The 23872-nt window shown below is 47.3% G+C and overlaps 1 protein-coding gene across 4 annotated transcripts in view; it reads left to right on the forward strand.

Moving 5' to 3' along the window:
* Positions 1–23872, forward strand: part of Prkar1b (protein kinase cAMP-dependent type I regulatory subunit beta) — a 137914-nt gene that overhangs the window by 39101 nt on the left and 74941 nt on the right. For all 4 annotated transcript variants that reach the window (XM_041648349.1, XM_041648348.1, XM_041648347.1 and 1 more), the window contains exons 3-4: positions 2021–2191; positions 4173–4264. In XM_041648349.1, coding sequence (XP_041504283.1) covers positions 2021–2191; positions 4173–4264 — 263 coding nt within the window. The remainder of the gene's footprint in view (positions 1–2020; positions 2192–4172; positions 4265–23872) is intronic.

Consider the following 23872-nt stretch of genomic DNA (forward strand, 5'->3'; position numbering starts at 1 on the left):
CTTAACATGTGTCAAGCCCTGGGTTCCATTGTTAGCACTGTAAAAATGATACAACAACAACAACAACAAACAACATAGGAACTCTTCAGTTCTATAAATTTCCATTTAATATTTCCAGACTGCAGTTGATAGAGGACAGGAGGTGACACCGTGGGTTGTGGGATGATCACAGCCCTCTCTAAGAAAAACGAAGGTCATCCTGCCATCTTGTTCTTCTAAGAAGACTCCTGACAGAGCTGGAGAGGAATGGTGGTGGGGCATTCAGGGTTCTGGGAGTGCTCTGGGTAGGGCTGTTGAAAGAGCTGTGAGGGATCAGGAAGGTGGGGAAGGGGCATGAATGGGTAGAATGGGTGTCCCACCTCCTCTGGGCTCCACTTCTTCCTGCAGAATTGAGGGTTCTGGTTGAGCATCCCCCATAACTGAGACCCCTCTCTGGAGGTTCAGGGAAGGTGACCATTATTGAGATCAGGGTGAGGCACACGTGAAGAAGAACAGATCATAGCCTAAGCAAGAACCAGCTTCCTGGAGCTCACGTACTCCCTGGGGATAAGGGCAGAGGGGGGCAACTCTCTAGCACATACTCTGTGTTTTCCCCTAAGCCAGGGCTGCATCTCCGAGGCAGCCTCAGGGCTATGGAGGCCAGGACTCTTGAGGATAGGAGTCACAGGGTTGTGGTCCTCACAGGGGTCTGGGGAGGGTCCTTCTTGCCACTGGTGGCTCTGGTGTCCCACAATACAGCTTGTAGGTGTATTACTCCAATCTCTATCTCCGTCTTCTCGTGGCCTCTCCCTGTCTTGATATCGTCTTCCCTGGATTTTACAGACACATTCCCATCAGATTTGGGGGTCTGTTTAGATAATCTATGATCTTGTTTAATCCCATCCTTAGACACATTTTTTTTTTTTGTGGAGAAGTGGATTTCTTGGTGAGGTTTGAGGTGGACATGGATTTAGAGAGGGAACCCTATTTGTTTTGTGACAGTAAGTCACTGCAGTTTAAGTAATGATAGAACACAGGCCTCCAGATGGCAGGTGGGGCCACATGACGCTCTAGGCATGCTAGGACTCCAGATCAGCAAGCGCTAAGGCCCTGGGGCAGAGCAGCCATCAGAGGGAGCAGCGAATGGCCATAAGGTGGGAACAGAGTGAGGCAGGACAGATCGGTCCTGTTGACTCCGGGTGGATGACCAAGGTTCAGGGTGGATAGAGTACCCCATAGGGTGTAAAACACTCAGTGATGGCCTCAGAATATCAGAGGTTTCTCATTACAGGAATGAAGAGAAGAGGGTCTGAGGTGGGCATTGTGGCTGGCAGAGTTGCCCATTTGAGAGTAAGGGAATGTGGAGATGCCCAGGGCCTGATGGGAGAGGGACCAGTGTCTGGAAGGATGGTAGAGAGAGGGGCTAACCACAGTCCTGAAGAGATGACTTTCACCACCAGGGTCAGTAGGAGAAGAGACATCAATGGTATCTGAGGAAGGCAGGTCCTCCGTGGATGATGATGATCAGGAGGAGCTTGTAGAGTGAGGTGTGAGTCGCTTGCTTCATCCTGAAGACCTTGGGGACACTGTCTCCATGAGCAGGCGAGGCTTGCTCTGACAGTTGCTCCTTGGTGTGGACTTGTCTTCTTTTCTTGGAGATAATGGGTAAAGGGCCTTGGACATGCTAAGCCATTGCTCTAGTGTAGAGCTATGACCCTAGTCCCTCACTGGGGGATTCTAGGCAGGAGCTCTACCACTGAGCCACACCCCAGCCCTTCACTGGGGGATTCTAGGCAGGTACTCTACCACTGAGCCACACCCTAGCCCCTCATTGGTAGATTCTAGGCAGGTATTGTTCTACTATTGAACTACATCCCCAGATCTCGTCTGACTTTTTGAGACAAGGATCTCACTTTCAATCCAGGCTGTCCTTGAATTTTCTGATCCTCCTGCGTCAGCCTCCTGAGCGGTTGGGATGATGGTCTCAGTCGTCACACTCAGATGACAGCCAATTTCTTACCTTCCCTTTCTTCTCTCACAGGAGGAAAACAGGCAGATCCTGGCTCGGCAGAAGTCAAACTCACAGTCTGATTCCCATGATGAGGAGATCTCCCCAACACCCCCGAACCCTGTGGTAAAGGCACGCCGCCGGCGGGGTGGTGTGAGTGCTGAGGTTTACACCGAGGAGGATGCTGTCTCCTATGTGAGGAAGGTAAAGAACCTCTTATATTTCCACACACGCCTGGGATATCCCTGTCAGCCCTGATGATCTAGATTGCCTGTCTGCGGAGAGCACGCGGCCCCATGGGAGGGGAGACTTGATGTGTAGGATTACTGTCACCATTGCCACTATGAACTAAGTAGTGTTTGCGTGGCTTTTCTGGCGGGGGTGGGTGTCTCAGCAGCTCCCTGTGGTTTTAAGACCTGAACGATCTTGGGGAGAAGATGGATGGGTTCTCCAGAACAAGACAGGTTGCAGTTCTCACCTGCTACATACCTTTTAGTCTCCATTAAGGGCACTAAGTTATGAGGCCTGGATTCCACGCTCACACCTTACCAACCCAAACATCCCACACAGGCCTGGCCTGCAAATCCCACCGCAAGGGTTCTTCAGGGGTCCCACGCGGGAATTTGGGAGACACATCGCAGCATATTGTACTGTTTTAGTCCTTTTCCGTTGCCTAGCTGTGTAGTGTTGATTGCTCACAGCGCTGTGCAGATGTCACACTCATCAGCATACATGTTTCTCATCTTAAGAAACAGAAACCCCGCAGCCTCTACATACTCACCCCATGCTGCCTTTGTCCCAGGATTTAATACTGTATGAGTGGAGGTTAAAAACTAATATTGGCATTATGGTAAAATCCACCTGGAAGCTGCTGGGTATGGTGATGCACGCCTGCGATGCAGGCCAGCCTGGGCTACACAGGAGATAAGAACAAAAGAAAGTCCTCAGAGCACTTCCGCTCTGTGGTCTTCTTCCCCACTTGCAGAGCTACAGTTTGACTGTGTGCAAAGCTTCAGATCGTTCCATAGTCCAGGGCCACAGGCAAGGAGGGCCAGGTGGTGCCCAGTTCCAGGGCCGTCAAAAGCAGAGAACAGTGAGACGTCACAGATCAGAGGAGACCAAGGGTAGAGGGTACTGAATGTTACCTGACAAGGTCCTGGAACAGGAGAAGGTCATCTAAGAAAGCTACAGATCAGATTAAAACATAGATGCAACTTATCCATCATGGATCCAGTGTGGCTTCCACAGCTCAATGGGTGAGGGTCATGGCGCAGTATAGAGTGTTTGCCCAGAACCCTACAGTGAGGGGCTAGGGGCATGGTGGTTTAGTGGTAGAGAATCTGCCTAGATGCCCTATCTACCACTATGCCACACTGTAGCCCCTTACTGGGGGATTCTAGGCAGGTACCCTACCACTGAGCCACACCCCAGCCCCTCACTGGGGGATTCTAGGCAGGGGCTCTACCACTGGACCACACCCCATCCCCTCACTGGAGGGATTCTAGGCAAGCACCATATTACTACACTTCCAGCTTTCTAATATTTAAACAACTGCTTATCATTTTTCTACAAAATCAGTGAGATAAAAAAAACAACAACAAAAGGTACTGCGTGTCTTCTGGCACCTTCTAGGTTGGTTGTGAAGTTCTAAAGAGCCACAGGCCCCAAACAGTTCTAAACACTAAAGATTAGACTTTTCCCAAGCCTCTTACTGGGCCGCTCTAGTTTTCTTGCTTTTTATTTATTTAAAATTTTTCTAAAGGTTGACTGGCAAGATGTCTCAGCAGGTAAACATGCTTGATACTGAACCTAATGACTTGAATTGGATACTTAGAATCCACATGGTGGAAAGAGAGAAACTGCCTCTGGCAGGTTGATATTTGACCGCCATATGAACACTATGGCACATGAACCCTGCCCCAATATATAAATTTAATTAATTTAAATATATAATATATATTTATATATATAAATATAATATATAATTAAATTAAATTTAATTAATTCATTTAAAGTGAAACACATGTGACACTCCCTGCTGTTCTTTTAGCATGGCCGGATCCTAGTCTCATGAGGATGGCAGAATAGGGGCTCCAGGATGGATTATCCCTTAGTTTCTAGCAGGAGTTTGGGATGCTAGCTCTGTCCCTGGAGCTAAATGGTCTGTTCCTTCGCTTCTCCCCAGGTCATTCCCAAGGACTATAAGACCATGACTGCCCTGGCTAAGGCCATTTCCAAGAACGTGCTCTTCTCACACCTGGATGACAACGAGCGGAGGTAGGCGTGCCCGGGTTTACACACTCGCCCTCCTGGCTGAGTCACGCTGGGAGCCATGGGGATGGTGGCTTTGGGAGAGGCAGGTTATTGATTGCTTCCTGTGAGCTCCCGAGGAAGGAGCAGTGTCTACAGTACATAGGTGTGTGCTCATCTGGACCAGTACAGGAGTCAGGTCCCTGGTCCTGGGTCGGAGTTCATAGCTTCCGTACGCTCTGGCTTGTAGTAAGATACACTAATACTGCCTTTTGCTCCGATCATGTGGCTGAATGTTCCAGCATCTTCCATATGCCGGTGTAGGCCTTGTCTTCTCTGAAACAATCAGAGCAGCAGAGTTGGAGGGAAGTTGTTATTTCATCGAGAGAAACCTGGGGACCAGGAAGGGCTCCAGGGCTGTGTTTGGGAAGTTCACTGTATAAATGATTAGAAAAACCAGAAAGTTTTATCTGGGTGTGGTGGTGTATGCCTGTAATCTCAACACTCTGGAAGTTGAGGCAGGAACATTGCTGTGAGTTCAAGGCCATCCAGATCAACGTGAGCAAGAGCCTGTCTCAAAAAGGAAGAGCAGGAGGTAGGAAGATAAAGTACTTGCTGTGTAAGTGTGAGGCTTCACATAAACAAGGCATGGTACCCACCTGTCATCCCGACGCTCGGAAGGTGGAGGCAGGAGGATCAGAAGTTCAAGGCATGTTTTCAGCGGCACAGCTAGCCCGAAGCCAGTCTAGATGACATGAAACCCATCTCAAAAATACGTGGTTTTTTTTTTTGTCTACATCAACCAATGTAGGAGGCCAGTGTGACTCCTCTTTGTTAGCATTTGAATATGAAATGTATCCTACAAGCTTAGGTGTCCCAACTTTTGTTTGCATTTTTATTCAGTGTTCACATTTATTTGTCTGTCCATCCATCTGTCCGTCCGCCCATTTATCTATCCATCCATGTATCTATGTATCTATGTATGTATGTATGTATGTATGTATGTATGTATGTATCTATCTATCTATCTATCTATCTATCTATGTGTGTGGAGAAGGGTGTGCACATATGTAAGAGTTCAGCTTTCAGGAATTGCTTCTCTCTTTCCATGGTGTGAGTCCTGGGGATTGAACTCAGGTCACCAGGCTTGACAGCAAGCCCCTTTACAGCTGAACCATCTTGCAAGCTCTCACGTGTTTGAACTCTTGATCTTCAGCTGGAGTTGGTATTGTAGGGGTTTGAAGAAGCTACGACCTGGGGCATGGTTGTCAGAGGTGGGTCTCTGGGGAGGGGGTATAGCTTTCCCTTACTTTTGGTTCGTGTTCTTTGATTTCTGATTTACCAACATGTGGACGTGTTAACCATCAGCTCCCACCTCCGTGCAGAGACACCCCAGGTCATCCCGTCTCCCTTGCCCCAGGGAGCTGACCTCCTTTGACTGTGATCCGAAATTAAAGACTTCTCTCTTAAGTTGCTTCTGTCAGGGATTTGACAGTGTTGACTGGAAAAGTGGCCAGTATGGTTGGTCATCCCTGGTTTGTCAGGGAATAAGGCCCCTCCAGAGGTACACACGAGCCAAACCCTGGGACCTGAGAATGCTCCTTCGTGTGGCACAGAAGGACATCAGATGCGATTAACTTGATGTTGAGAGAATTCCTTCCCTGGGAACACATAAATGTCATCTACCTGCTCCTGTTAAGGTTCTAGCGACAAAATTCAAGTTCACCAAAGCTCCCCTGGGCATTCAGTGAGCTCATTGGGCTTACAGAGCATGGGTGTAGGAGCCCCTCAGTTAACTTTCCACAGGCTATGTATCCTAGCACCCCTGTCCCCATAAGGCCACATGCAATGAGGGCAAACCGCACACAGAGGAATGGCTGGAATCTCAAATGAGGGTCCAGTGACCCGCACCACCCCCTCTTTTTCAAAGGGGAACATCCTCAGTCCACAGGCAAGGTCATGATTGACGCTTGCATGCAGGCACAGACAACGTGATAGAATTGGTGGGTGTTGGGCTCTGAGGATGGCTTTCTCCCACACTTGAAGATACGGGCGGGCATGACCTTGGATTTTCTAGGGGACTCTAAGTGGCATATGTGCCCTTGCGAGGATGGGGTGAGGGAAGATTGGGACACATGCGGAGGCTCCCTGCCACAGAACTAGAGAAGGGATGTTGTGGTGACCAGAAAGGGATGCCTAGCATCACGGGACCCTAAGAAGCAGGAAGGGCCTCTCCTAGAGCTTCAAAGGGGTACAGTATGAGTCCACCTCTTGATTCTGAGTTTTTGGAAGTGTTGAGAAAAGCAATTCTCAATTCAGATGCCAGTTCATGGTTATTGGCCATGGTGGTCACAGGATTCCTTGTCCAGCTGGTAGCAGTGTTTGCCTGGGGAAACGGCTCTGTTTACCAGAGGTAAACAGTTGACTGAAATATTCTACCCTCCCCCCCTGCCCACCGTGTGTGTGCAAGTCCGTGTGTGCACCAGAGGTTAGCCTTGGGGTCATTCCTTACCGTCCATCCATCATGTGCTTCGAAACCCAGCCTCCTCTGATTCAAGTAGGCTGTCCAGCCAGTGAGTCTTAGGGACCCACCTGTCTCCGTCTCCAAAGCGCCAGGATTACAAGCATGTGCTGTGATTACCAGATCCTTACTTCAGTGCTAGGGACTGAGCTCAGACTTCATGGGGGCAAACCCTTTACTGACTGAGCTGTCTCCCCAACTTTGTCCCTGCTCTAACTTGAGCTCATGTGTCCATTTCCACTGCCAGTTGAAACTTGACTTTGAATGAGTGTGGCATTCACACAGTCCAAAGCTCAGCAGGTGCAGAGAGAAGGGTTCAAAGTGAAAGGTGACTTTCTGCAGACTACCCTAGGACCATTGCTTGACTCTGGGTGGATCTTCATGGGCGCCCCCGTGGCTCCCTTCTGCTCCTTACATAGGAACTCACCTGTCCCGTGGTGGATTGTAACACAGACAGGCTGTCTCTTCTGTCCCCCACTTTCTGTGTATGTACAGGGACATGTTCTTGTGTGTGTGCACATACCTATGTGGGTATGTGCATGGAGAGGTCAGAAGTCAGTCTAGGCTGTCATCCTCAAGCACTAGATACTTTGATTTTCTAAGGCAGTGTCTCTCATTGGCCTAGAACTCACCCAGTTGTCTAGGCTGAACAGTCATTGAGCCTCCGGGGGGGCCAGTGAACCTCAGAGTCCATTCTCTTTGCCTCCTAAGGACTGGGATTATAAGTGTGTGATTTAATTTAAATTTTTAATATGTTTTTAGAATTTGACACATGAGTAAACTATATTTATATCATTTATACCCCTTCTTCTTCCCCCTCCAACTCCCTCTCCCCAACTCCCCCTGGCATTCCTTCTCTATTTATTTCACACATGCACACACACACACACACACACACACACACACGCATACACGCACACATGCACACCCTACGGAGCCCGTTCAGTGTTACTCATATGTACATGTGTTTAAGGCTGTCCACTTGGTACTGGATGGCCTATCAGAGGGCTCCTCCCCAGGGACGACTGATTCCCCTCTCTCAGCAACCATCTACTATGGTTCTTCATCTAGGAGTGGGGCCTTGGGGACTTATCCCTCTTTGAATCCAGGTATTTTGTTTGTTTGTTTTGAGACAGGGTTTCTTTGTAGCTTTGGATCCTGTTCTGGAACTAGCTCTTGTAGACCAGGCTGGCCTCGAACTCAGAGAGATCCTCCTGCCTCTGCCTCTTGAGTGCTGGAATTAAAGAAATCCAGGTATTTTTATGGGTTCCGGGGTTTGAACTCAGGTGCTTGTGCTTCTACATCAAGCACTTTATCCACTGGACAATCTCCCCTGCCTCTTTCTGCCTTGTTGAGACAAGGTCTCATTATGCAGCTCAGGTAAGCCTTGAACTTGTTATCCTCCTGCCTCGGCTTCCTGACAGCTGGAATTGTAGGTAGAGATACCACACCTGGCCTAATTCACTCTTTTGTGGACATGGTATAGGTATAGAGTTGATTTCAGCTGGCCTGGCCTTTCCAGCACTACTCCATGATATACGATTGTAGGCAGCAAGTTCCTGCTCTGTCTGATCATTTATAGCAGAGGCAGGCCACTAATAACACTCTAGAATTGTGCGATCTCCAGCCAAGTGGCCAAGAAGCGGAGGAAGCAGATGGCTGGCTTAATGATACCTCTTTGCAGAGCTGGCCGTGGAAGGAGCGGGTCACATGGAGTGTGTGTCTGCTCTGGGTCTGTTGTTTTCCACAGAGGAAAACTCACTTTTCATATGTACACAGTAGACTCTGGTTCCTGGCCATGGTGCTGGATCCAGGAAGTGGTCCTAAGGGAGCAGGCAGGGAGGCATCCACTCCCGAATCTCTCACATGATGCTGCTCTGTGAAGCTCCCAGAACTGCCTTCCCCTGTCTTGTTGAAACCAGGCTTAGCGGCTCTGTCTGGCTCACTGCGGTTTGGCAAGGGCAGAGTTCCAAGACTGTAGGCGTTGGGCCCTGGCCTTGGCACCCCCCCCATCCTCCCCACGTGAGTGGAATAAAGTGAACAATGCCTTGCAGGGTAAGCGTGCCTCCTTTCCTGATGGCCTCTCCCTCCAGATCCAGGGTCAAGACAAGCTCAGTGTCATAGGCTGAGCGATTTTGCTCTTGTCAGTTTATCCTGGAGTTCTTCTAAGCTGTATCAGAGACACTCAAGTTTGGAAAGGGGAAAGATGCTAATCCTTTTATTTAGATTAAATCCTTTTATTTAGAAGAGGGTTATAGGACTGGGGAGATGGCTCGACTGGTAAAGGGCTTCTGAGTTCAATCCGTAGATTCCACATAAAAAATGGGGGCATTGTGGCACATGCTTGTAATCCCAGCCAAGGCAAGAGGTAGTAGGCACAGGTGGGTCTTTGGGACTGCTGGTCAGCCTGGTTGTTCTACTTGGTTGGCCCCAAGCCAGACAGAAAAACAAGACAGACGGAAGCCGAGGAACAAGAGCTAAAGTCTCTGTGGGTCTCCAGACACATGCATACACCTGTGTATCCATACAGATGCACATGCACGGGTATGTGTGCATGTGTGCACACACACACACACACACACACACACACACAATGCACTGATGCTCAGTTGATAAGTTCCAGGACAGTTGTGTTTCTCATCGGTTCCTGTGGAAGGCTGTCTGTGAGCTTTTGCACAGGGTGTGAATGTGCGGCTTCAGTTTTCTTTCTTGTCCTTTGCTGAAGACAACACAACACATCAGAAACAGTCAGCGGTCCAGCGTATTGTCACCCCGGTGATGACAGATCATATCCTCCTCTCCTTCCCCCAGCAGAATAGGGATGAGGACATTGAGCAGCCCGGGTATATGCAGCCAAGGGAGCTGTTCCCTACTGCTGGGAGCAACCCCAGAATACTCTGTACTTGGGGTCTCTGTATCCTGGGGTGACTTCCATATGCAGGGAACTGGCTCTGCCCTGGTGGGCGTTGGGGGCCTGAGAGAGGCCCCAATAATGGCGCTGGTCTAGAGCTCCCTTGCATTCCTGCACTACACTTAGCTACAACTTGAGATGTGTTAAAATGTCTTTAGAGAGAGTTGTGCACATTGTGACTTTGATGACATTCTCTGGGATTGGATGTCAAATGAGGGTAATAAGACCTACTATGAGAATTTCTGTAAGGCGGTAGCAGCAAAGTATACCTGTGTATTACTGTCACCATCACCACCCTCATCCTCAACAGCATTAACGCCATCATCACTACCACCCCCCCAACACTATCATCGCCACGATTGCCATCACTGTCATCACCAGAAATACCACTGCCTACTTTAAATTTTCTTTTAAATTTTTAATTAAGTGTGTATATGTGGGTGTGCACAGGAAGGTCAGAGGCCTTGGATCCTCTTGAGCTGGAGTCAGAGGCAGTTGTGAGCCACCCAACGTGGGTGTTGGGAATCAAACTCTTGTCCTCTGCAAGAGTGGTATCCACTCTTACAGCTAAGCCATCTCTCCATCACCACCACCGTCCATCTCTCCATCACCACCACCGTCCATCTCTCCATCACCACCACCGTCCATCTCTCCATCACCACCACCGTCCATCTCTCCATCACCACCACCGTCCATCTCTCCATCACCACCACCGTCCATCTCTCCATCACCACCACCATCATTTGCTACCATTAGACTATCAAACCATTACCCTCACACCAAGTACCACCACCATCACATCACTGTTGCGATGCTGCCCTCACTTTTCTCTCAGTCCTTGGCTGGGTTCCCAGGTGGCAACCAGTTGTGGTGGCAACTTCCCCCTAGAGTTTCTCTTTGTTCTCAGAGCCTGGCTCTGCTGCCAAATGCACCCGCAGCCAGTCCCCATTGTGACTCAGCATTTGGGAAAGTGCTGGTGTCATCTTGAGACCACTTCAGAAGTCACTCGCTGCCCTATCCTGGACCTCAGTTACCTGGTAGGATGCTGTGGTCTTTGAGACTCCCATACTCAGAAGGAAGGTCTCCAGAGGCCGTTATATACAGAAGAGCACTCCAGGGCCCAGTCTAAGGAAGGCCCTTGCCCTTTGCCCCAGGCTCAGCATCAAGTGTCCAACTTGGGACTTGAACCAGAATGTCATCTCCCCAATACCAACCCCTTGCAGAGTTAAGATGCTCCTGGCAAGTACCCCAGAGTGGCAGCAAATGCATCTTTTTGCTGAGTGTTTCCGTCAGAAGCTAGGCAGGCCCTCACACCTCCCAGTGAAGTGGGACAGTTACTGCTTGGCTGGAGTCCCAGCATCCTCAGAACACAGCTCCCATGGTACTCAGAAGCCCTGGGATGCTCAGGGAAGGAGGTGGAGGCTCCTGGGGCTCCATCCTGTCTCTTCCCAGGTGCTTGATAGGATGCCCCAAGAGGGAGCATGACTGAGCCCTCAGGGCCAGGCAGTGTGGTAATTAGGAAGCATTGCGTGTTTGCAGCATGTGTTGTGCCCTCGGCTGGGGCCTCATTACCTGAGCCAACAGAAGGGCGCCCAGGTGCTTCACCCAGTAGCTCCATTTTCTGCTGCTCTAATTAAAACTCCGGCCTCTGGCCTGAGCGTGGCTCCCACAGCTGTCTCCTGTTATCTGTGTGGTCTCGCTTCCTCCCACCCGCCTATCGCTGCAGCTTGTTTTTGCACAAATTGGCTCTGGGCCTCAGGTGATGGGAAAAACACACTGTCTGCCGAGTCATATGCAGCCAAGGAAGCTGGCTCCCGCTGCTGGGAGCTTTCGCGACCCCCTTCCTCCTCTCCAGCCTGGCAAGGGCTTTGAGGCTCTGTGCTTCCCTTTCAGGCAGTGTTGAAAAACAAAATTAGCATTTTTGTAAAAATACGAGGCCTCATTTGAAGAGAAGCTTACTGGCCTGCAGAAACAGATTCAGTTTTCTTCTTCATAAAGCCAGGTTCGCTCTGGGCTGAGGTTAGTGAGTCTTTGGCTGTATTCAGGGACTTGGATGGGAACTTAGAATCTGAAACTGGAAGCTTGCCTTTAATGATACTGGCTCCATATTCATTCCCTCTCTCTCTCTCTCTCTCTCTCTCTCTCTCTCTCTCTCTCCTTCCTTTATTCCTTCCTTCTTTTTCTGTTTTAAAGCACTGGGGATTGAACCTAGGGTGTGTACAGGTTAGGTGAGTACTCTACTGCTGAGCCACACCCCAGCCCCTCACTAGGGGATTCTAGGCAGGTGCTCTACCACTCAGCCACACCCCAGCCCCTCACTGGGGAATTCTAGGCAGGGGCTCTACCACTCAGCCACACCCCAGCCCCTCACTGGGGAATTCTAGGCAGGGGCTCTACCACTCAACCACACCCCAGCCCCTCACTGGGGGATTCTAGGTAGGGGCTCTATCACTGAGCCACACCTCAGCCTCTCACTGGGGGATTCTAGCCAGGGGCTCTACCACTGAGCCACACCTCAGCCCCTCACTAGGCAGGCACTAGAACAGAATAGACTTCAATGGTGCATCTTTATTTTATTTTATTTTTTTATTTTAAGGCAAGGTCTTGCTAAGTTTTCCAGGTAGACTTTACTCTGTAGTCTAGGCAGACCTTAAACTTTCTGTCCTGCTGCCTCAGACTCCCAAATAACTGGGATGCCAGGTCTGGACCTCATGGCTCTGTAATGGGTGTTCATTATCTTGAAGAACCTACCAGTGTTTTCCTTGAGGCTGGAATGTTAATATTGTCATTTAGCACAGAGATGAAGCAGGCTGCCCAGAGCTGCCTACATGACCAGCAATGGCCTTTAAGAGACGAGTAGTTTTCCTCGTGTCTAGAATTTCCTACAAAGTTGGCAGTCTTATGATGGTGGCGGATGGAGTGCTTTGCAACCACAAGGTAGTTTCATGTCCGTGAAGATTTCGTCTGGAAAGGACCCCAGAACGGCTTTAACTCAGAGTTTAGAAATGACAGTGTGGCACTCTGGCCATGGCCCTCAATGCTTGCGGTGGCTCTTGCCTGTGGCTTTGTCTGTTTGGTGTTTATGATAGCTAATATTGAGTGCCAATTTGACAGGATCGGGAATCACTAGGAGGCAAACATCTGGGTGTGTCTGTGATGGAGTTTCTAGATTAGGTTAACAGAGGTGGGAAGCCCCACCCTGTATACGGGCAGCATCATTCCCTAGGCTGAGGTCCTGGACTGGATAAAAAGGAGAAAAATGAGCTGACCACCAGCCCCCATCTCTGTTCCTGACTGTGGATTGTTGTGTGATCTTTCTGGGTAATAAACACGTCATCTACTGTACCAAGATGGGCAGCCAATGACAAAGCTAACAAAAGATTACATCAAAATTCAGCTTTGTGAACCAATGAGTTTATTGGGGTCACTTACAGGAGTGTGGGTGAAGGGATACTGACAGGGCCAGGGACCACTCAAAGGTAAGTCCACCTTAGCTTGTGTGACAGCTCTTGAAAGCCACAGCTCTGGAGCTCTCTGAGTAATTTGCAGGTAGCTGGACACACAAGTCAGTCTTCTTTCTCCAGAGCAAGTTTTATTACTTAAGGCAACTCCCTCCTCCAAGGCTTTCTGAACCTTGTAAATTTCAGGGAATTTCTGAGATTTATAAGTTGTTTTACATTCCTAAGTCTTAAAGGGCTTCACTCCAGGGTGAGAAAGTTTGAGGATATTTGCTGCATAGCAGGATGCAGTGTGAGCCCTGCCTCACACTGTTCATGTGGATGAGCCCACTTCTGTTTATCAGACAGGGAAACCAGCTCAGAGGAGGTAGGAGCCCTTGGAGGCTTTGTAGTTTCCTTGGGACTGGAACCACACCTCCTGTGTGTTCTACACACCTCCCCGAGAGCTCCCTGGGCTGATACTTCCCATACTGTTTGTGAGGCCAGCTACTGGCCTGTGAGCTGTTGGATCATTACCTACCTCTCCTGCTGGTAGTGAAGTCCTCACCTGGTACCCAGACACCTGACATCCCTTTGCCTAGAGACCCACAGCTGTGACAAACGTGTAGTCTTTAGGGTCCCCTGGTCACAGGTTTTGTACTTCATCTATGTGGCATCTTGGATGTGACTGTCTTCTCTACTCCTAACTTTGTTATGTGAGACTTGATTCTCCTTTCCCTTTCCTTTCCTTTCCTTTCCTTTCCTTTCCTTTCCTTTCCTTTCCTTTCCTTTCCTCTCCCCTCCTCTCCCCTCCCCTCCCCTCCTCTTCCCTCCCCTCCCTTCTCTTCCCTTTCCCTCCCCTCCCCTCCCCTCTCCCCTCTCCTCTCCTCTCCTTTTCTTTTGGATTTTTGAGACAAGGTTTCTCTGTGTAACAGTCCTGGCTGTCCTGGAACTCAACTTTGTAGACTAGGCTGGCCTCAAACTCACTAAAGGCGTATGCCACCACCGCCTGGCACATGAGACTTTTCAACACACCCCAGATAGGGAACCCACAACAGACCGAAGTAAAGGCTGTACCAAAGTCAACTTGGTAAACCAATGAATTTTTAAATTGGGGTTCCCGACAGGAGTATGGATGGCAGGTCACTTACAGGAGCAGGACCGAGTCAGAAGCAGCTGACAAGTCCACCCTAACCGGGGGGACACTTATGGAAGCAGTAACCCCGGAGCTCTTTGAAGCATTTGCAAGCAGCTCAACAGGTCTAAGAGTCTGCTCTAGGCAGGTCCACTGGTCAGCCCCCTTAGCTGGGGAGGGGGCTCGAGAACCTCGGAAGTTTCTGCTTTCTCTGGCATGCGTTTTGTTTACCTCTGGCATTTTAGGGCTCCCCCCATGGAGAGAATGTTTCAATATGGCAGAAACTGCTAGAATTTGAAGTGTGAAACCTTCTAGGGATGGGGGTGGAGATACAGGACAGGAGACTATTGGAAGGTGTGGGGCTACCATGGAAAAAATGGCAGAGTCTCCCCAGGAGGGGGCCTTCTGATGGGGGGGAGATGCTGGGGGAAGCACCTGACAGGAATGGAGGTGCAGGGCAGTGCATAGACTGACATGGGCTGAGCAGATGGGCAGCTTGGTGGGAAACTCTGTGTGTGCGTGTGTGTGTGTGCAAATAGGAGTGCAGACTTGAGTCCAGACTCCAGGGTGACGTGTTTTGCACCAGCAGTTTTTTTTTTTTTGGTATCCTTTTTGGACCAGCCTGTGTCAGCCCTGGTCGTCCTCATCTGATGCCCATCTTCACTTGCCCCCATATCCTCTCATGACTCCATCTTCTTTTCCTCCGCATCCTTTACGTATTCATTATGCAGGTGTCTCTGTGCCGTGCAGGTTTCACTTTTTACTTTGTTTTACCTGTGGTGTCGGATATTCCCAGATGGTACTAACTGGGCCAGACCCTGATTAGCTTCTAAGATGATTGTGTATATAATACACATGTGTGTGTGCATATGCACACATGTGTGCATGTACAGAATCATGTGTGCACATAAGTGTGTCTGTGTGTATGCCTGTGTAAACCAGAGGATCAACCTTTAGGACCTAGTCAGTCACCATAGTTGTTTCTGCTTCTTTTTCTCCTCTTTGTGTGTGTGTATGTGTGTGTGTGAAAGAGAGAGAGACAGACGAGACAGAGAGGAGCTAAAGCATTAGCGTGAAAATCAGAGGGCAATCTGAGAGTCATTTCTCTCCTTCCACGCATGTCCCAGGGTTTGAACTGAAGTCATTCGGCTTGGGGGCAGGTGCCTTTATCCCTTGAGCCATCTTGCTGGCCCCACTACCTTGTTTCTTTGAGACAAGGTCTTTCACTGGGAGCTGAGGCTTGCTGATTTGGCTTGACTGGTTTGCCAGTGATCCCCAGGGATCCTCCTGTTTCTGCCTCCCCAGTGTTGGAATTAGAGGCACGTGCCACCATGTCTTACTTTTTACATGGGTTCTTCTGGGGGTTCAACTCAGAAACTCATGCTTTTGAGATTAGCATTTTAACAACTGAGCCATCTCCTCAACCCCATTATCTAAAACCATCTTGGAGGTTGGCGTGGGGGAAATTTCAAAGACTGCAGAGAGAAGGCTCTGACCCCAGCTCTGCCAGCTGCCACCTCACAGTTTGTGTTCACTGGGGACCTTGTCACATCCCACCGTTACCTTTTGACCTTGGAAGCGGCCATCCAGACAATAATTTTTAGTCCAGTTTCAGCCCTCCTGACCACACCACATTCCATATGCAACTTGGGTAGCAAAAACATCCCTCATCTGTACCTGCCCAGCAATGCCATTCATGGAGACAGGTTTCCGAAATGTGGTGTTTGTTGGGCTTATGTTTGTTTATATACTCAGAGCTGTTTTAGAAGGCACCCTTGTTTTCAGCCCTTTGAATCCCCCAGACTTCTCTGTGACAGAGCCTGGATGAAGGAGCAGTGTAAGAAGGACCCTCAGAACCCACATGGCGAGCTTCTGTGTAGCAAGTCTGCAGGACCAACCTTTCTGCTTTTCCTCCTGTGGGTGACAGCTGTCTCCTGCTGTCCTTCAGAAAAGGCAGCAGTTGCTAAGAACTGGGCAAACAAAGAGAGGTTTGACTCCTAGGAACAGCTGGAGGGGGACAGCTGGGGGACAGCTGCCAAATCTGAATGTCGAGGCCACACAAAACAGAGACCTTTAACCATTTGGCATCACTAGGAAACTCTACTCCTCTCTGCCTTCCTCCCAAGTGACTTCTTATTTCCAAGCAGTAAGAAAGACTTTCACATATTTTAAACTTCAGCTACAAAGTTTTCTGATTTATCTGAGGTTATGGGGAGAGAAGTCAGCATGAGCATTCATTTGTCTGTCCATCCGTTTTCATGCATCAATCATTCACCCACCCATCACTCATCTCCATCCATCATCTGGCACTCGTCATCGATCCAGCGGTCACTGTCCATTTCTTCATCACATACACTCACCCACCATCCATCCACCTATCATCTAATAGGTGGATCTCTCTCTCCATCCAAATTTCATCTGTCATCCACCTGTTTGTTTCTCCATCTATCCAATTAATCATTCACACATTTAATAAATACTGTTCGTGAATCTTCCATGTGTGCCAAGCAGTGACAGGGAATATAGGTGTAGACACAGTGGAGGGGAGCGTGTGGATTGTTGATCACTCCTTCCTTCCTTCCTTCCTTCCTTCCTTCCTTCCTTCCTTCCCCCCCTTCTCTCCTTCCCCCCCTTTCCCTTCCCTTCCCTTCCCTTTTTTTTTCTTCCTGTTGTTTCAAGACAGGATCTTATATTTTTGGTTGTGAGCCTAACCTTTACCAGCTTGAGCCACCCCTCCAGGCTGACAGGATCTTATTGTACAGCCCTGGCTGTCTGAGTACTTGCTGTGTAGACCAGGCCTGCCTAGAACTTGTAATCCTCCTGAGTCCTGGGATTGTATTTATATGCTATCATGCCTGACTTGTTGCTTTATTCCAAAGAAAGTATGACTCTTTCCTGCAGTCTTGGCATGAGATAGCAGAGGTAGACATGGACGTGGAAGCATTGTGCTGATTGGATCTTGACTGTCAAAGCCGCATGCACTGATTTCCTAGCAAACCCTTACACTACAGGAAGGTTTGCATCCCCAGGAACTCACTAAAACCCTCTAAGATAGGGGTGTGATTACCCTATACACAGAGAAGGGAAACTGAGGCTGGAGAAACTTCTCTGAGCACACTCTAGGGATCTGTTTGTTAACTCTAAAGCATGCACGGTAGTGGGGAATACACAGTTGTGATGGGGGATGTTCTCCTGTAGTCCACAAGCATACTGCGGCCATTTCTCCTTTAGGGGGAAATGGCATGTCATGAGCCACGCAGATAACAGTCTAGCTTATTGGTGCTTTGCTCCAGGGGAAGAGATCCAGAGTAAGCAAGAGAAGTTGCTAGCACATGTGGTATGTGCGATGGTATGTTCTCAAGGCGGGATAATAGCAACACTGGTGGTAGAGGTGTGATGATAAAGGATGGGATTGCAGTGATAATTGTGATGGCGAAGATGGTGATGAAGATGGTGGTGGTGGTAGTGGTGCAGGTGATGGAAAAGTTGGTGATAGTGATGCTTGTGATAAAGGTGCTGATGGTGGTGGTAATTATGATGATGCTAATGATGATAGTAGTGATGGTGGTAAGGATGGTGAGGATGGTGATGGCGGTGGTGGTGCTTATGATGGTGGTGATGGTTATGGTGGTGGTTATAAATGATAGTGGTGATGTTTATGGTGGTGGTGGTGGGGATGGTGAGAATGGTGATGGTGATGATGATGATGATGGTGGAGGTGATAATGATAAAGGCAATGATGAAGATGGTGTTGATGGTGGGAGTGTTGTGATCATCATGGCAATAATGGTCAGATAGTGATAGTCTCTTTCTGAAGAGCATGGCACTGTCAAAAGCCAACCCTTGTTTTCCTCTGAACAGTGGGACAGACAGAGGGGCACACTCATTGGAGACAGAGTCAGATAAAAGCTGGGTGCTTCAAGGCCTTGCTAAACTACTAAATGAAACCTGCCAGGTGCCAGGCTTAGCATCGGTGTCCTCGAAGGAGCTGCAAAGCTTGCGAGGTTCTTTCCTGTCTAGTCCCTCTGTCATGGAGATTCAAGATGGCTGTATAGATGTGGCACACAGCTGGCAGTGCATCATCGATGAGCATGGCATTGCGGGCAGCTCATTGATGAGCATGGTACACGCTGAAGCTGACCTGTGTGATGACATGAAAGTAGAACAGGACTTTGTAGAGTGGAGAAGTGGAGCACAGGAAGGGGGAGGAACAAAAGAAGATAAGGGGGAAGGGAAGAAAGACAAAATATCTATTTCCTTTCATCTGTAGAATCTAAATTTAAATATAATGACATGAAGGCAGAAGGGAAACCATTGGTGGGAGGGCAACTTGTCAGGGAGGAGGCACAGGAGCGTAGTGAGGGGTGAATATGAGCAAAGCACACTGGTACGTATAAATAAAATATGAATAACTGTGTGTATAAATGAAAATGTCAGAGTGAACCCGTTATTTTATATGCTAACTCAGAAATTGTCTTCAAATCATGCTACAAAATGATCAGATAAGGCGCAGAAATCAATGCAAATACAGACATTGTCATTGGTATGTTTTTCCAAACAGTTGACAATGTATAAATTTTAAATTTAATGATTATTTGTCTGGGGCTGAGGCATGACTCAGCAGGTAGAGATGCTTGTTGCCAAGCCTGATGACGGGAGTTCGAGTCCACCCTGTGCTGGGAAGGAGAGAACTGACTCCACGAGTTGACCTCTGACCTCCACGAACACACACACACATAAACACAAATAAATAAAACATAAAAAAAGTATTTTAAAATGTGACTATACTCACGTTTTGTCAATTGTGTCCTAACGTCTTAAAAACAGTTTTAAAAATTGATTCTAAGAGGTTTATCTTAACAGGAAAACATTCTGAAATTTCTTTATAGAGAAAAACAACCATTAAGAGACTCTGAAGTGTTAAAGCCTATTTTTAGCCGGGTGGTGGTGGCGCACGCCTTTAATCCCAGCACTCAGGAGGAAGAGGCAGGCGGATCTCTGTGAGTTTGAGGCTAGTGTGGTCTACAAGAGCTAGTTCCAGAATAGGAACCAAAAAGCTATGGAGAAACCCTGTCTCGAAAAATTAAAAAAAAAAGCCTATTTTTATATTAGGGTACATTTTGTAGGAGGAGAGATTAGAAAGGAAGCCACACAGAAATCCCAACTTTTGGTCTCTCATTCTGAGTGACTGGTGCGAACTTGTGTTTCTCGGGTTATCCGGGCAATGTGATGGTTAAATGTCAATTAGAATAGTCTGGAAGTTCTTTCTCTTTGCAGTGATGGAAGTTTGAAATCAGGTGTTTTAATCCTATCTTAAAACTATGTGAGAGAACATAGAGTCTAAGAAAATCCTTTAAGACAAAGCATGGTAACTGCTTGTAATTCGGGAGAGTAAGGCAGGGGGATTGCTGTGAGTCTGGGACTAGCTTGAGTTACATAGCAAGACCCTGTCTCACAAAACAAAAAACAAATATTAAAAGAAAGGAAGGAAGGGAAGAAAAAAGGGAAGGAGGGGGGAAACGAGGGAGATAATTTTTGTGGGTGTCTGTGGTTAATATTCCTAGAGCAGATTGTGGGTAGCAGGTATAAAGCAAAAGATTAATGATTGACACTGTGGTAATCAAGAGGCCTGGACCACATGGAGGATGGATGGGCCAGGACAGGAGGCAGGTAGTGGGGGACCTGATAGATGCTGGGCCAGTCCTGCTCCAGTGGTTGAGTTAGGATAGTTTATAGGCTGGTAGGGTGGTGTTGAAAGAGCCCCATGGTTGGGTCCCAGCACCCTTCAGCATGGAAGTGGAGGAATAGGCAGACAGGCTTTGGTCACACAAACCTGGGTGTCGCTAGACACTGGAGAGTGACAGGTAGTTGGGCTTATGGCCCTGGATGGATGAGTGGCACCCTGCACCTCATCTGTGGTTTCTCCCATTGGCTCTGTTCTGTGCTCTTTGGTCTGCTGTTCTTCAAGTATTGGAGACACAGACAACCTGCTGAGCTTGCACTGCCCGCTGGACACGTAACCACGCCACTGCCTTGCCTGCCCCTTGCTAATGACCTCAGGGGTTAATCTTCTTCCTGTCCTGATACAAGTCTTTGTTCTCATTTACTTTGCTTAGCATGGCTTGTTCTTAATTACCTGTGTAGTGGTGACAGCAGCCAGGGTGTGGATCAAAGTGTCTCTCTAAGCAGTTTCCTGAAGTTTTAGTGGCCCGTGGTGAGCTCATTGGGTCTGTACAACAGAAGACACTTCCAAAGTGATGCTTTGATGGAAATCAAGGTTTAACTGTGTGGAAATAATGGCAAATTGGCAAAGTGGCTGGCTCACTCACGGGACGTGGTCTTGCTTCTCTTAGCAATAGTTTTATAGCCACCATTAACGTGAATTCACAAGGAAGGCAACTCGGTGTCCTGCCTGCCACCTTGCATGGTTCGCTACTTGACTAGTGGGACAAGAATCCTCAGGCCTTTACTTGTCTGGCCTGGGGATTTGCACCCCAGCATTGCTTCCTATTTTGGGGTGCCCAGGAGATAAGATGAGAATGTGCAGAGTCACATTTGCTCATCTGCATGTCCATGTCATTGTGTCACTGGCCTGCGAGTGATGAGAAGGATTGTTCCAGCCTTCTGGTCACTGGAGTAGATTCTGCATAAACCAGAATAGTAGGTCAGCATAAATCAGCTCTGGCTTCGAGGCAGGGTGAAACCCACAGGCCAGCCTAACTGGAACTAGTGAATTCCAGGTCTGTGAGAGACCTTAGCTCAAAAAATAAGGTGGAGAGCCATGGAGAAAGACACCTGACATTGACCTCTGGCCTGTACATGCATGTTCATTCCACATATACATATACACATGCAAACACACACACATGTACATGTTACATGGAATAAGAGCTTTATTCTGAGCCAAATTTGTGTGACCATGGCCTGGAAACACAGATGCAAGTTGCCCCAAGTGACATTTTCCAACATGGAAATGTTTTCATTACATTTTCTTTTCCTTTACTGTCCTCTGTGTAGCCTTGGCTGTCCCAGAACTAGCTCTATAGATTAGTCTGACCTCTAATTCACAGAGATCCTCTGCCTTTGCATCCCAAGAGCTGCGATTAAAGGCATGTGCTGCTGTCACTGTCCAACTTTGTTCCTTTTTCTCAATCATAAATCAAAGTGTTTTCCAGTACAGTGCTAGGATCATCAGACGTGTGCATGGCAGAGGAGCGGCGACATCATGATCACAGGTCGCAGATGCTAACTGATGACATCTCTGCTTTCACACTGGTGGAATCTATGGTCTAAATGAATACATTCCAATGGGATTCTTCAATAGTCACTAGGATGTTGTTGGGTCAGGTATAGAGGTGAGCAATAAATTGCCATGAAAGGGATTAAATAGCCCACGATAAGCAGCTCTGGACCCGAAACTTTCCAGCTCATCACAACCATGAATTTCTTTCTGATCAATGAGTCTGTTCGAGTTTCAAAATGAGTGTAGCTTTTCCAGGGAACCGAAGTTCGCATCTGCATCCTATAAGGTGTGCACCAGTGAGACACTGTCGTGCTCTATTGGGGACATCAATGGAAGGGCAGTGCCCCCTCTTCCCTGTCCTTTAATTGCATGAAACAAGATGGGAAGTCATAGTATAGGGTCTTCTTATTCTTTTTTTTAAAAGATCTATGTTGATCCTACCTGTCTAAGAGCATAGGAGATCTTTCCATTTTCTGATATCGTCTGCAATTTCTTTCTTCAAAGACCTAAAGTTCTCAATGAACAGGTCTTTCACTTCATTAGTCAGGGTTGCCCCAAATATTTTATGTTATTTGTGGCTATTGTAAATGGTGATGTTTCTCTGATTTCTTTCTCAGCCCCTTTATCATTTGTATATAGGAGAGCTACTGATTTATTCTGAGTTGATCTTGTATCATTGCAGAAACTGTTTATCAGCTGTAGGGGCTCCCTGTGGAATTTTTGAGGTCACTTATATATACTGTCATATAATGGCAGAAGATATAAAATAATCCCACACTAGTTCAGAATTATGTATAATAAAGGGTTATTTATTTAGGGGAGACTTATAGATCACTGTCCTAGATCACAGTCCTCTGCATGAACAGGGAACAGGAACAGAGTCTAGCAGCTAGAAGTGAGAGCCCAAAGCAAGAGAGTGAGCGCAGGCTTTACAGCTGCATTTGTAGTATAAGAGACCATGCCCAAGGGGGCTGGTATCTTAAAGGCTATTGGCTGAAGGAGCTCCCACAGCACCTCCCCCTTTTGTTTAAATAAGAGTTCCAAACCCAATACAAAACTATATACACTAGGAACAGATATCAAGTATAAGATTAGAATTACAACCATCATAAACAATATTAAGCAAGGAACATATGCTAAATGTTTTAATAAACTTTCTATCCTAAGTAGTCTATGTCTTGTATTAGAAATGGCTTGGTTAGAGCTTAAGAGGATGGTAACTACTACTATCTAATCTTTATCCCTATCAAAGGCCTGTGAAGAGAGATAATATTACTTGAGTAAGAAGGAAGTGCAACCAAGTAGCTTCCAAATGTGCAGTAGATGACAGAGACAATTGGCTGCCTGAGCAATCACCTAAAGTCTCATTTGCAATGTTGAAGCAACCAACTTTGGATAAGGCCTAGAGGAACTTACAGACCATTTTCAGAGGCAGGAAACTGTGTCACCCTATCTTGGCAAGATTTGACAGTCTTTTTCTTGTTTCCTGCTTGTGCAATCTGGACATCATGCACTTTGTCAGTAGTAGAAGCATGGGCAGTTTCTTGCCTAAAGGCAAGTTATATCAAGAAAACAAACTCCAAGTGGAGTGTCTTTGGTGCTTAACATTCTCTCAGGAATAGATAGGTGTTGCCAGGAGCAATTTTGTCTCACGTCAACATAATCCTAAATTATTTAAATGCCATGTTCTACAGATTTTTGAAGTGGTTGAAGGTTACCTATTTATGCAGAATACAATCTCTATGATTTAAAGAACCTAATTAGTCTGACTAAAAGTATAACAAACATAAATGACTATTGACTTATAATACTTAATACCTATATAACTTAAAGATTAAGACTTCATGTCAGGATATTAAACAATCTTTAAACAACTGTGCAGTAAAGGAGGACAATGGCATCAAAATGTAAACAATGCATAAATCTTAATCAGAGGTAGAAATATATAATGCAATATGATAAGTATATTCTAAAATTGTATCAATATACAAAATGTCTTAAACAGAGATAGAAACATGTATGTATACAATATGACAAAATAACTTTGCATAGGTATACAAATATTGTAAACAGAAATAACAAATATAATTTGAACTTATTATTATTAGTGTGAGTAAATTCACACTAAATTACTTATTATCCCATTCAACCTCCCTCCCCCCATTTTTGAGATCTTTAGGCCTACATACTTTCTAGCCCAACCCCCAACCCTATACAAGTAATAATCAACCCCCTAAATGGTGTCAAAGGACAAACTTTGTTGGGAGAGGAGGTGTCGTTTTCTAGAATTGCTTCCTGCTGTCATGGGGGCGATGCTTTTTCTATGGGATCCTGTAAAAGTAAAATGAAGGCTTAGTTTCAAGATTACCGTTTTGTATAATTACAAAT

Source organism: Microtus oregoni, unplaced genomic scaffold (genome assembly GCF_018167655.1).
Source record: "Microtus oregoni isolate MIOR12 unplaced genomic scaffold, Mior012 000003F_ref0000135, whole genome shotgun sequence".
Classification (NCBI taxonomy): Eukaryota; Metazoa; Chordata; class Mammalia; order Rodentia; family Cricetidae; genus Microtus; species Microtus oregoni.